General features: G+C 37.9%; 2 protein-coding genes across 2 annotated transcripts; both read left to right on the top strand.

Moving 5' to 3' along the window:
* Positions 1–2,942: 2,942 nt before the first annotated feature.
* LOC119055735 (olfactory receptor 51G2-like) lies at positions 2,943–3,902 on the top strand. The gene has a single exon (XM_037154006.2). The coding sequence runs from the start codon at positions 2,943–2,945 to the stop codon at positions 3,900–3,902; it is 960 nt and encodes a 319-aa protein (XP_037009901.2).
* A 4,165-nt stretch (positions 3,903–8,067) lies between these two features.
* Positions 8,068–8,976, top strand: LOC119055746 (olfactory receptor 51G2-like). The gene has a single exon (XM_037154018.2). It carries the CDS (start codon positions 8,080–8,082, stop codon positions 8,974–8,976), a length of 897 nt encoding a protein of 298 aa, XP_037009913.2. The 5' UTR covers positions 8,068–8,079.
* Positions 8,977–13,549: the final 4,573 nt, after the last annotated feature.

Genomic DNA, 13,549 nt, shown 5'->3' with positions numbered 1-13,549 from the left:
ATTTCCTCACCTTGTTTCACATTTGTGCCATCTGTCAGTAGCTGAGTAGAAATTCATAAATCTATGTTTAGAAGGGATAATACAGTTTGTTCAACTGCCTACAGTAGCAGAATTTAGCTAACATCCAGATTACCTTATAATATTTTTATTTTGCACACCAAATTAAAAGGAAAAAACATAGCCTCCTTATTTATTATAATCACCATATGCTTATTGGTCTTTTGCGTGGTAAGATCATTTGGAAAATCCCAATGGAAAAAATCTTGTGTTTGTGACTCAAAATCATTGGGGCCCCATCTCAGGGTTTGGCACTGAGGAGCAAGTTTTCTTTTTTGTCCAAGGGTGTTTCTTTCTTCTTAATTTATTAGCATTGCTTCTCTTTCACTTCCTTGCTTTAGCCAGCCTTAAACAGCATTGCTCACTCCAGTTTATAAAGCAATACTATACCTACCTATGTGCTGCAGTGATTCTCAGACTTTTGTTTGCATTAGAATCACCTAGAGGGTTTGTTAAACTACCAAATGCTGGGCTTCAATCCAAGAAATCCTAATTCAATATATTGGAGTGGGGGACAGGGAGGGATGATGGCTTTTATTTACTGCAAGTTCTTCTGTGCTGCTCATGCCATTGCTGATGTCCAAAGTCCACTTTCAGAGCCACTAGATATATAGTCAACACAGAAGAAAATTCTCCCAACTCCCAGTCAAGTACAAAGCAGTTTTCTTAAGTGATTGTGTTGGCTCTAGAAGGTTGTCTCTGTTCTTTTAACCCTTCTAGTTCTATTATGGTTCCAGCTATTAAAGATACCTATCTCCTAGTTTTCTTGTATGCTGGTAACCTAAGGTTATTCCTAATGCATCTCTTTACATTTTCTACCAATCACTCAATCACTCACCTATGCACCCACAAATATCCAACTGCCTTGCTCCTTCTTCCTGTTTGCTTTTTCTCCAATTACCCTCTTCTCAGAGAGCTATTACCTAAACTCTAAGGTGTTACCTAAAATAACACCTCCTTTTCTTTCTACATTGCATTTTTAACATATTTCAAATAATATTGACTCATGTCTCCTTTATGTGGGGACCTTAAATTTTTAATAGTTATAATTCTGGAATATAGAACAGGGCCTAGGACAGGAAGTGATTTAATTATGTAAGTGATAGAGTATAAAAGAAAATTAAAAGTGGCAATCATAAAAAATTTCAGAAATAAGAATTTATGGAAGTTTATAATTTACTTTAATTTAAGGCTAAAGCTTGTGAGTGTCTTGAGTCTGTTGGTAAATAGCTGACATTTGCCTTAAGTTGCAAACAATAATGTCCAGAATAATAATTATTGAGTCCAAAAAAATTATTTCCAGTCTTGGGACCTCCTTTTATGATCCATGAAACTTTGGCAAAGTTGTATACTTGAGTTCTTAACAAATAATTTTTTAGTCTGGCAAAACAGACCTTCCATCTCTGAGAATTGAGGTGCTTTTAAATGGTATGTGAAAATGGTTTGTGAAGTGCTTTAAATGAAATACAAAGTTTAAAGCTTTCAAATTGAGTTCTCTTTCTTGTGTTCTAAAAGAAAAAAATGATACTCAAAAGGATTAAATACAAGGAGGTAGTTATTTCACAGGCTGTGAAACAGTGGCCAAAGTTCAAGGGACAGACCACAGGAAAGACAGAAGATTTATAACTACATTATTGTATTTCTACAGAAATACAATACACTTTACAAGTGAATAAAAATCCCAATTTCTTGGCAAATACATGCCTTTTTCTCCTAGTTTATTTAGTCTCATTAGAGTAATGCTAAATAGTAATGGATGTTTTAAGGTAACTATTCAATATTCTGTAAACTAAGAATCATTCTATGTATTGTTTCACATGAACAGTTATATTGGAGAATGAATTGTATCTATATAAATATCTAAAATTTTTGCCATAGCTTTGTATTTTAAATTGTGTGTGTGATAAGAATTTTTTGTGTTCATGTAAGAGGTTGACCTGAAATGAGAAATTATTTTGTGTTGTTTCATTATGAAAGATATCTCTGTGCAAAATTCTCTTAATCACATACTGGAGAAGCACCTATTGAAATACAATGTGAAAAAGAAACTTCAGGAAGTGAGGAACTTTGATTCTGGTTCCAAATCAGACACACTAACTACATTGAAAGCTAGAGTTCATTTTCCAAAATGTATAATGTAGACTTGGAAGATTCTAAGTCCCTTTCAAGAGCTGTATTTCAAACTCTGATTTGGGGGTAAATTATGTTGTGTGGCTGCTGAGACAGGTTGACATGTATGCAAGATTTCTTCAACTAATTCCAATACACCTTTTTAAAGAACCCCCTATAAATGAACTGGGGAAAATACTTGGATAGATTATGAGGCCCTGGTTATCAGAGAAGCATTCTGGGGAACCTTCGCAGTGTCCTGGTTCACAGAACAGGCTCTGACACAGAAACTCTTCAAATACCATGTGATCTCACCTATAAGTGGAAACTAATCAACAAAACAAACAAGTCAGCATAAAAGAACCAGAGACTTGGAAATAAAGAACAAACTGATAGTCACCAGAGGAGAAGGGGAAAAAGGATAATGGGGGGAAATAAGGGAAGGGTAGTCAAGGAACATGTATAAAGGACCCTTGGACAAAGCCAAAGGGGGTAGGATCCAGGGTGAGAAGTCAGGAATGGGTGAGATAGTAGGGGAATGGTGGAGAGAAAATGGAGACAATTGTAGTTGAAAAACAATAAAAAAATAAACGAACTTTCTATGTATGAACTAGGGAAAATACTTGGGTAGATTCCAAGGCCATGGTTATAAGAGAAGCATTCTGGAGAGTCTTTACAATGTCATGGTTCACAGAACAGGCTCTGACTCAGCAACTCTTTTCATCATAGGCCCTGTGAATGCACATCTGCTTGAAGTTCTGTCCATCCAGGTCATCATGTCAGACTCCAACAACACTGGCACCTCCTTCTTCCTAACAGGCCTCCCAGGCCTTGAGGCTGTGTACACCTGGCTCTCCATCCCTCTGTGTGCCATGTATGTGGCATCTCTGGCAGGGAACAGTCTGATCCTCTGGGTGGTGAGGTCAGAGCCCTCCCTGCACCAGCCCATGTACTACTTTCTGTCCATGCTGGCACTGACTGACCTGGGCTTGTCTGCCTCCACACTGCCCACCATGCTCACCATCTACATGCTGGGTCTCAGGGAGGTGGCAGTGGACATGTGCCTGGCCCAGCTCTTCTTCATCCACACCTTCTCCATCATGGAGTCCTCTGTGCTGCTGACCATGGCCTTTGACCGTGTCGTGGCCATCAGCAACCCTCTGCGCTATGGCACCATCCTCACAAGTCCCCGGATTGCCACCTTGGGCCTGGCCATCACGCTGCGCAGTGTGGGTCTCCACATCCCAGCTCCCATCATGCTGAAGAAGCTGCCTTACTGCCGCAATCGCCTGCTTTCCCACTCCTACTGCCTGCACCCCGATGTCATGAAGCTGGCCTGTGCTGACACCCACATCAACAGCGCCTATGGTCTCTTTGTGGTGCTCTCCACCCTGGGTGTGGATGCAGTGCTCATTGTCCTCTCCTACGGGCTGATCCTCTACACAGTGCTGTCCATTGCCTCCAAGGCAGAGCGCCTCAAAGCCCTCAACACCTGTGTCTCCCACCTCTGTGCTGTTCTGCTCTTCTACACACCTATGATTGGCCTATCCATGATTCATAGATTTGGGAGGTGGGCTTCCCCATGCAGCCGTGTACTGCTCTCCTATCTTCACTTTCTCACTCCTCCGGTGCTTAATCCCGTGGTTTACACCATTAAGACCAAGCAGATCCGCCTAAGGATGCTGCGCCTCTTCCGGTTGGGTGGCGCTGGCATCGGAGATTCTCGGGGTCATTAAGTCTTTTTTAGAGAGAGAAGGCAGAAGAAACTTTAGTCTTAGTTGCTTTATGGGCCACTGAGCATAAAGTGAGTCCCATAGTTAGGTAACGAATGTCAGAGGTAGTACCATCTTCCACATGAAGTTCTCATTCATGAGAAGAAATAACCATATTCTCTACTAATTTTTCATTGAACAAAATTTTGTTCAATACCTCACATGTTAAATACACTGTTGCAAACCCTGGGGAAAGAAATATAACTGAGACACAGACTCTGGGTTAGAGAAAAGTCTCATATTATTTAAGCTCAAGAAGGGAACTACTATCTAAATGTAAAAGAAATCTAAAGAATAACTAGAAACTTTACAAAGGTACAAAGATGCCCATAATGCTTTGCCTGAGAGTGTAGGAGAAAGAATTACTAGAAAATGGGATGGTGGCATGTTTGGAATTTAGTGGTATTAAAAGTATTTTTGAAAAATTCCCACTAAGTGTAATCCCCATGAGGAAATACATTCTTTACCTCTTGTTAACTACTGCATTCCCTTTTCTAAATGTAGCACTTTCCATATATTAGGTATTTGGTTTGTATTTGCTGAAAGAAAGAAAGAAAGAATGAATAGGTTACATTTTTGAGAAACACTTCTGGCCAGGTTAAATGTTCATGTAATTCTGGATATGTGAGAATCAAGCTTGTGAGGACTTCATAATTTGACTTCTAGAGTATTTCACCCTATTTTTCTGCCATCTCTGATTTTAATTGAGAATTTTGTATGATTTTATTTTATCTCCTTCAGGTTATCAACTATATATTTTGCTTATTACTGGCTACCCTTGAGTTTACATTATACATTTTGAACTACTCTAAATCCACTTTCAAATATCTCTCGACCACACACATGTAATATAGGTATCTGGCACAAAGTACCCGCAATTCTCCCCTCATTTCCCTAGTGATGTGACTCCTTCCACTTATTCATATGCTATAAGCCACCCAGAATATTGTTTCTTTTATTGCTTTAAGTAAAAGGGGTTTTTGTAGCTCAATTAAAATTTAAAGAAAGAAGATGGCATTTTATGTTTATTTATTCCTTCTTTGACACAGTACCTTCTTAGTGGAGAACCAAGGTTCTGACATATAATGTGTCTATTGTCTGAAAGAGTCTTTAACATTTACTTTGGGCAAATCAGTTGGCTTGTATGCTTGTGCAAATTTTTTTGCTTTATTATTATTTTTTCTTTCTTGGTTTGATAAAATCTGCATCTGCACATATCCCTCAAAGTCTGAAGAATATTTTCGCTGGATATGAAATTCTAGGTTAGGGATTTTCTTCCTTTAAATATTTAAAATATTTATTCTACTCTTTTCTTGTTTGCCTTGAGTTTGAAGAGAATTATATTATGTTCTTACCCTTGTTCCTCTACTGCTAACTATTCCCTCCACAACAATGGACTATTTCAAGATTTATTTTTCTAGTCTTTGGCTTCTTCAGTTTAATGAGATTTAACTAGATGCATCTATTTCATATTATTCCTTCTTGATGTTGGATAGGATTTCTGGATCTATAGTTTGGTTTCAGTCATTAATTATGGAAGTTCTCAGTCATTATTACTTCATATATTTTTTCTGCTTTGTTCCCCTTTTTTCTTCTAGTATTCAAATTACATGTATATTACACCCTTTCATGTTGTTTCATAGTTCTTGGATCTTCTCTTTCACATTTTTATTTTTTCCTCTTCATTTCAGTTGGAAAATTTCTATTGATTGAGATTAGAGTTGATTCATTTGTATTATATTTTTAGTCTACCAATTAGCTCACCAAAGGAACTCTTCATTTTTGTTACAATGTTTTTTTTTATTTCTAGCATGTTCTCTTGATTCTTCCTTAGAGTTTATGCCTTTCTACTTACATTTCCACCAGTTATTTTCACATTTACTATTTCCATTAGGGTGCTTATTACATTATTCATTGATATTTAAAGTTTCCATTTGATATTACATATTCTTCAGATTCTTTTTATGATGAGTTGCTTTGTCTTTTTGGAGCATGCTTTTATTTCCCTTTTTATGCATTTTGTGACTTTTGTTCAAATTAAGTCATGTTTAACTGGGCAATAAAAAGTAGGTACATGCGCCTTTTTAAAAAAGATTTTATTTATTTATTTTTACAGATAGGGAAAGGAAGGTAAAAAGAGAGGGAGAGAAATGTTAATGTGTGGTTGCCTCTTATATACCCGATACTGGGGACCTGGCCTGAAACAGGGGCATGTGCCCTGGCTGGGAACTGAACCAATGACCCTTTGGTTTGCAAGCTGGCATGCAATCCACTGAGCCACACCAGCCAGGGCAGCAAATAGGTACATGTGTCTTTAATGTGAAGATTCTGTTACTGTGACTAGTAATTAGGTTGTGTTTGCTGTAGCTATAGATATGAGAAGCTATTTTTCCTTGTTCTCTATTTCCATCTTAATTTTAGGTTTTTCAATGTATTTTTCCTTAGGAAAAAAATCACTATTTTTTCTAAGGCTATATATCTATTTATTAATCTCAAAAGCAGGCATAATAAAATCTTATTTTCCCCTGTCTGAGAATTATGGATCTGAGATTATGGATTAAAAAGTAACTTTAAAGTACCAAAAGCTGAAAGTGCCAATATGAAGGATGAGACCTACACATGACTATGTTCAGAAAAGTGGCAGGATCCAAAATGGGGGTACTTTTTGGAAAGGAGTTGAATACTAGAGCAAATATCTCCAGAGAAATTAATTTTCATTATAACAACTTTCAACACAAGACAATGTCTGCAGAAAACAAATACACAAACAAACACACACACAGAGAAACCTGAATGCTGGATTTTATGATTTTTCAAATTTCATTTACTTTTATTGGCTATTGCTATTCAAATGTTTTATCATTGCGGACTTCCAGAAAGCTCCTGGCTTGGTTTTCATTGAGGAAATGCTGGAAAATACATTAAAATACCCAGTTATCTTTGACTGGGCTCTGGGAAAGAAGGAGGCCATAGGAGAAAATATATAGCTTGGCAATTGAGAGAGAGGTCTCCAAGGTCTGAGGAGAGAAAACTTGGAGGAATGGAGGACAGCCCTTCTCCCAAACTGTGATGTACAGTGAGGTTTATATAATAAAAATCTGATTTCTTGACAAAGTCTTACCTTTTTATTGTCACCAGGCCCTTACCAATAAAATACTGGGAATGTCAGAGGTCATTCTATCATAATTGCATTGCATTTACCTTCATACTTTTAGACTATGTATCAACATACATATATACTTCCACTAATAAATTTTAAATTAAAAAGCATAAGTAAAATATATGTAATGTTTACTTTTTATGATGGATTTCTATAAAAACATTTATTAAAATATGTGTAGGGAGTATGCATACACACACAGAAGTGTCAGAATAAATTACTGATAATATTTTATAATAGAATTCTCTTTAGAATTCCCCTTACTATATTGTTAAAATTTAAAAAATGCCTGACATGGGGAAGTTATGAAAGGAGGACATGATTGAAACTTCAGAGATGAGTTAGATTAGACCTCCAGTTCTGATAATTAGCTGAAAGGACTGGATTTCATTTTCAGGTATGAACAATGAAGAGTTGTCTTTAGACTGTCTCAGTCCCGTTCTAGGGCTATGTTTCAAACCTTATTTCATTGGGAAATTCATTGATTTGGCACAAAAATAAGGTTTCTGCAATTATTCCCCTCCTGTACCTCAATGCCTTGTCTATGGCTTTGGCTAATATTTATTTAAGTGGACGCCTTGGGATATCAGTGTTCAGGACCACATAGTGGAGACAGCATTTGCAAGATTTTACTTTGGGCTACATGATCTGGTTCAATAACTTTTATGAAACAACAACTGCTTTGGTTCAAGAGCCTGTAATTATGTATCTGGGGTAAATTTTGTTGCATGGTTCCTGAGCCATGATTATGTACTCAAGATTTGTTCTAATAATTCAAATGAATCATTTTATTTTTAGGGCTCTTTATGTATGAACTATCAGGAAGAGTTGAGCAAATTACAAGCCCATGGTTATAAGAGAAGCATTCTGGGAAGTCTTTACAATGTCATGGTTCACAGAACAGGCTCTGACTCAGCAACTCTTTTGATCATAGGCCCTGTGAATGCACATCTGCTTGGAGTTCTGTCCATCCAGGTCATCATGTCAGACTCCAACAACATTGGCACCTCCTTCTTCCTAACAGGCCTCCCAGGCCTTGAGGCTGTGTACACCTGGCTCTCCATCCCTCTGTGTGCCATGTATGTGGCATCTCTGGCAGGGAACAGTCTGATCCTCTGGGTGGTGAGGTCAGAGCCCTCCCTGCACCAGCCCATGTACTACTTTCTGTCCATGCTGGCACTGACTGACCTGGGCTTGTCTGCCTCCACACTGCCCACCATGCTCACCATCTACATGCTGGGTCTCAGGGAGGTGGCAGTGGACATGTGCCTGGCCCAGCTCTTCTTCATCCACACCTTCTCCATCATGGAGTCCTCTGTGTTGCTGACCATGGCCTTTGACCGTGTCGTGGCCATCAGCAACCCTCTGCGCTATGGCACCATCCTCACAAGTCCCCGGATTGCCACCTTGGGCCTGGCCATCATGCTGCGCAGTGTGGGTCTCCACATCCCAGCTCCCATCATGCTGAAGAAGCTGCCTTACTGCCGCAATCGCCTGCTTTCCCACTCCTACTGCCTGCACCCCGATGTCATGAAGCTGGCCTGTGCTGACACCCACATCAACAGCGCCTATGGTCTCTTTGTGGTGCTCTCCACCCTGGGTGTGGATGCAGTGCTCATTGTCCTCTCCTACGGGCTGATCCTCTACACAGTGCTGTCCATTGCCTCCAAGGCAGAGCGCCTCAAAGCCCTCAACACCTGTGTCTCCCACCTCTGTGCCATGCTGCTCTCCTATATACCCCCCATTGGCCTCTCCATGATCCACAGATTTGGAAAACAGACTTTTCCTTGCAGCTGTGTGCTACTCTCTTATCTGCGTTGTCTCACAGCTCCATTGCTCAACCCCATTGTCTACACTATCAAAACCAAACAGATCTGACTTCCGGCCAGGATGGAAGCATAGGTGGAAGCACTGTGCCTCCTCGTACAACTAAGTTTAAAGACAACAAAGTTTTAGTAACAAAAATGCAGCCAAAACACAGAAAATTGAACTGTATGGAAATCTGACAACAAATCATACAGTCAGACCGGTAAGAAGAGCAAAGTCAGCAGCTGGTGGAGCGGAGTCAGGCGGGCAAAAGTGGCCTGACTGACCCAGGAGTGCAGGCGGCAGTTGGCAGATTCCGGGTGTGGGGTGGCGCAGGCAGACACAGTGGGGGCACAAGGTGGCCGGCTGACCTCGGTCAAACATTCATGCACAGGTAATACAGGTGAAGAAACTAGCAGTGAAACAGACCACACAGGCTGGGGCCCCAGCACCGGAAGTTAAAGCCTGAAAGCATCAATTGAAAAAACTTTTGGGGTCGATGTGCTGGGAGTAGCTCCCAGGCTCACAGAGAGTTTATTGGAAGACCCACAGGGTCCTGGAGGGTGCACAGGCCCACACACCCAGGAGCTGACAACAGGAGGGCCGGGTTTGCTTGCGGGAAGTAGCAGAGGGGACCGAAATCCCAGAGAGAGTGGAAGAAACACAATTGCCCCTCTCTGATCCCAATGTAGGTGGGAGAGGGTGTGCAGAATGGAGGGGAGTGAAGGGGGAAAAATGGAACAACTGTAATAGCATAATCAATAAAATATATTTAAAAAATAAATTAAAATTTTAAAATGTTAATTTTAAATACTTAGTAAGTACTATAATACGAAATAATTTTAAGTATAAGAGACAATATATAATCAAACTAAATTCAGATGTTGTGACTTGTGATGTTGTCTTGTTTTCCATGATGCTAGTTGTGGGGAGAAAAAAAATTGCTTTTTCTTTTCTATGCTTTCACTCAGTAAAAGGAAGTAGCACAAAAGAAAAAGCTAATAATAGGCTGGAATTAATGTTCTACAAGCAGGAACTCAACAGTTCCAGTTAAATGCATTGATATAGTGGCTCCTTTGCACAACAAAAATAAGCTTTATTAAATTTATTTCAAAGTATTTATCTTCAAAACATTATAAGTTTTTAATTATACTGCTGAATTACACATGAATGGCAAAGATAAATCATTGCAGTTATTCTTTTTCTCAATATATATTAATGTTAGTAATATTGGAAGGTAAAAATGTAAATAGTTTTTGAACAATATTTGTACTCTTTTTTATGTTATGAAAAACAATTTTCAAGGAGAGCTAAAGAGAAAGATGTTTCTCATGCCAGATTAATTGCATGTTTGCTAAAAAAAATGTGGATTGAAGACAAACCATATCTGAACATTTGTTGAGTTTTGCAAAATAAATTAGGTTTAATTTAAAAAAACACAATAATTATTAAAAAGTAAAAATAAAGATGGGAGAAATAGTAAAGTAGTCCCATACTCTGATAGACTCTGGGATATCATTAAACAATGAAAAGTAGGACATAGTAAAATTGCTAATATTCTCCCAGTATTTAGGGGAAGTATAAACTTAAAGTCATGTATTTTATAACATATCGCCACAGATATTCATGCTAAATGTTTAATATAATAGATATATTTAGTACTTTGAAGTAGCAACCCATTTACTTGTTAATAGTTCAGTCTAAGTAAAATATCTTGAAAATTACTTTAAAGCTATAAGAAGGGACATTTGTATCTCTGCTGTATGAATTCTAGAGAAACATTCATTTATTTCTTCAACAACTCTTTGACAGTTACTGTGCTCAATTCTGGACACCAAGAGCTTAAACAAAATGGGCATCCAAAAGAGATATGCCCCAACCTCCTGAACATTACTGCACATAGGTCAAAACTGACTGTAAAAAAATCAAATACAATAAAGTGAGTTGCCTAGAGATAGATGTGTTGAAGGTTGAATTTGTTCAAATATTTTCAATGTAGTTCTAGTGGTGGTAGAAAAAAATACCTATCCTAAATTGCAATATTTTGAGTCCCCCAGCTATCTCCCTAACACTTTTCATTGAAGTCTTATTTATGCTATTTCTTGAAATATATATATATATTATATATATATATATATATATATATAATTCTAATTTTATCATTGAACTATACTATTACCAGCCTTTCAAAATTTTTATTGTTGTTGCATTATTTCCACTGTTAGGATACCTATATGAATTTGTATATTTATTTTTATTACACTCCATAGTATCCATATTTGATTGTAGGCTCCAAAAGAACAGAGCCACTGTAAACTGTCCATTGCTGCTATGCAGATACTGTGTACAGAGCTTATGAATCAATGAATGACTGAATAAATGAATAAGCAACACCTCAAATTGCCTTGTCACTGGGATAAACTTTGTTTATGTAATTTAACTTGATAATGTAAATATACATGTTATAGTTGTAGCTATCATAGGTATATGGGGTTGAAGATACATTGTGACTCTTAGAATCCTATTTTTCTCATCCAATAAGCAAGCTTTCTATCATCACTGCCGAAAAAAATATTCTTGGCAGAATCTTTCACTTGCATCATTGACCATGAGGGAATAGTGGTCTCCCAGGAGCCTGAGATCACCTGCTTCACAATGCTCTTCACTCTTCATAAATCTGAACCTCCTGTCTCCCTGTACAACAAGGACTGGTAAGGAAGACAGCATTCCTGAGGCTGACTCAAGAGCAGCAGAGCAGCAGCAGCCTGAGGTGTCACTATCACTTGCTTTGTGTGGTGACAGTTGCTCAGAGAGACTAAAAGTCAATGAAGTTAATGATCTGATTTTCCTAAAATTGCCGGACATTGCCTTGCTTCTGTAACCTCTGAGACATAATACTCAGGAGTTCCCTGTGAAATTATCTTGTGCTGTGGCTTCTCCCAAAGACTTGAGGGGCCCAGGAATTCTACACTTGCTTTTACCTTTGCTGTATCCTGAGTGGCTGTGTTATATTTGATCATTCTCAATGACAATAGTTTAAACAAAACTGTGAATAAATATTTATCATACTTTGAAAATTACCTTCAAATATCCATGCCTTCTTCCTCGGCTTCTATCAATTCCTTGATATTCATTTTTACAGGGTTCCCTGGCCTAGACCAGGTGTGAGTGCGTGAGAAGTTCCTGTCAACAATAGCCACTAGGCTCTTATTATTAATAAAATCTGGGCCTTGGCTGACCATAAGTAGTTCATCCAAGCACATAAATCCCTTCTCATGGTTCTTGTCAAGTGAACCCCTTCCTTCCTTCCTTCCTTCCTTCCTTCCTTCCTTCCTTCCTTCCTTCCTTCCTTCCTTCCTTCCTTCCTTCCTTCCTTCCTTCCTTCCTTCCTTCCTTCCTTCCTTCCTTTCTTCTTTCCTTCCTTCCTTCCTTTTTATTCTCCCTCCCTCTCTTCCCAATATTTTCTCTTTCTGTCCATCTCTCTCTCTCCTCCTTCCTTCTCCATCTCTGTTTCTATTTGTATAACAGGTACTTGATTAAATTTTATTTGTATTTTCTTTTGTTGGTGTTTATTATTGTTGCATCGCTATATTTACATACATCCCAAAGATAAATATTCCTGCCAAATAACCATTTCCTAATAGTCACAGAACAAAAAGTAAAAGTCTCCCCTGAGAATTGTCATCTTTCTCCCAATGAGCTCCTACCTGTACTGATATGCTGAACTGGATTGGACAACATCAGAGGGGTCCATGTTCAGATGTACCCCAAAACAGTGAAGTATGGATGGCATGCTTCCCTCTGCAGAGATAGTTATCTAGATTTCCAGAACACACAACTTTCATGTTAGCCTGAATAGTCCAAGACCCTCAAACAGAAAAGTCATTTTTAAAAGTAGTAATTAGTCCAATAAAAATATTAGCTAGTCTGTATCTTCTCTAATTCATAGATATACTAACAGTGCTGTCTTGTACTCAGGGGGAAACTTTTAAATTTTGTAACTATTAGGCAATTGATACAATTTTGCAAAGTATATCAATTAGTGAAGACTGTAAGTCAGGAAGTAATGTGAGGATGATTATTTTACTTTTCTAATCAAATGATATGTAAGGCATTTTAACAATGCAGGTTTATTTGACTAAATTTTTTATAGTGACCCATTTTATATTTGAAATTTCTTCCAAGACAGTATCTCCCTTGACCACTTCACTTTTAATGCTTCTAAGTATTGCAGCTAATATCAATTATTTTCTTAATGCAGGGACTAATGCCCACTCCAATTACTTATTTATTTAATAATATATAAAGTTGCTGTACATTTTTAGGGAACTTTGTTCTTTGGGCATTTCCTGATTGTATCCAGTCAGTCATTGCAACAATTACTATTCATTCTCTAAGTTTTCCTCCTTCCTTTCTTGAGTGCAATAGTCAGCATTTTCCATCTGTAGTAACACATATGTTCCTGCCTTATGTTATAATATAAAGATACAGAAAGAAGGAAACAAAAATTAAATTCTCGTCAAGAATTTTGTTGGCCTACTTAACATAATCAGTATTGTCACTATGATTATCATAATCATCACCAACACTGTCACCATATTATTAACTATATCAGTTCATGTATTTGCATTTTCAGTCCATCTAC

Source organism: Artibeus jamaicensis, unplaced genomic scaffold (genome assembly GCF_021234435.1).
Source record: "Artibeus jamaicensis isolate MK-2021 breed Jamaican fruit bat unplaced genomic scaffold, CSHL_Jam_final contig_69, whole genome shotgun sequence".
Taxonomy (NCBI): domain Eukaryota; kingdom Metazoa; phylum Chordata; class Mammalia; order Chiroptera; family Phyllostomidae; genus Artibeus; species Artibeus jamaicensis.
Note: the sequence above shows the minus strand (reverse complement) of the source record. Positions and strands in the feature narration are given on the sequence as shown.

Coding starts and splice junctions, on each gene's coding strand:
- LOC119055746 (XM_037154018.2), top strand. CDS start 8,080: ATGTCAGACTCCAACAACATTGGCACCTCCTTCTTCCTAACAGGCCTC.
- LOC119055735 (XM_037154006.2), top strand. CDS start 2,943: ATGTCAGACTCCAACAACACTGGCACCTCCTTCTTCCTAACAGGCCTC.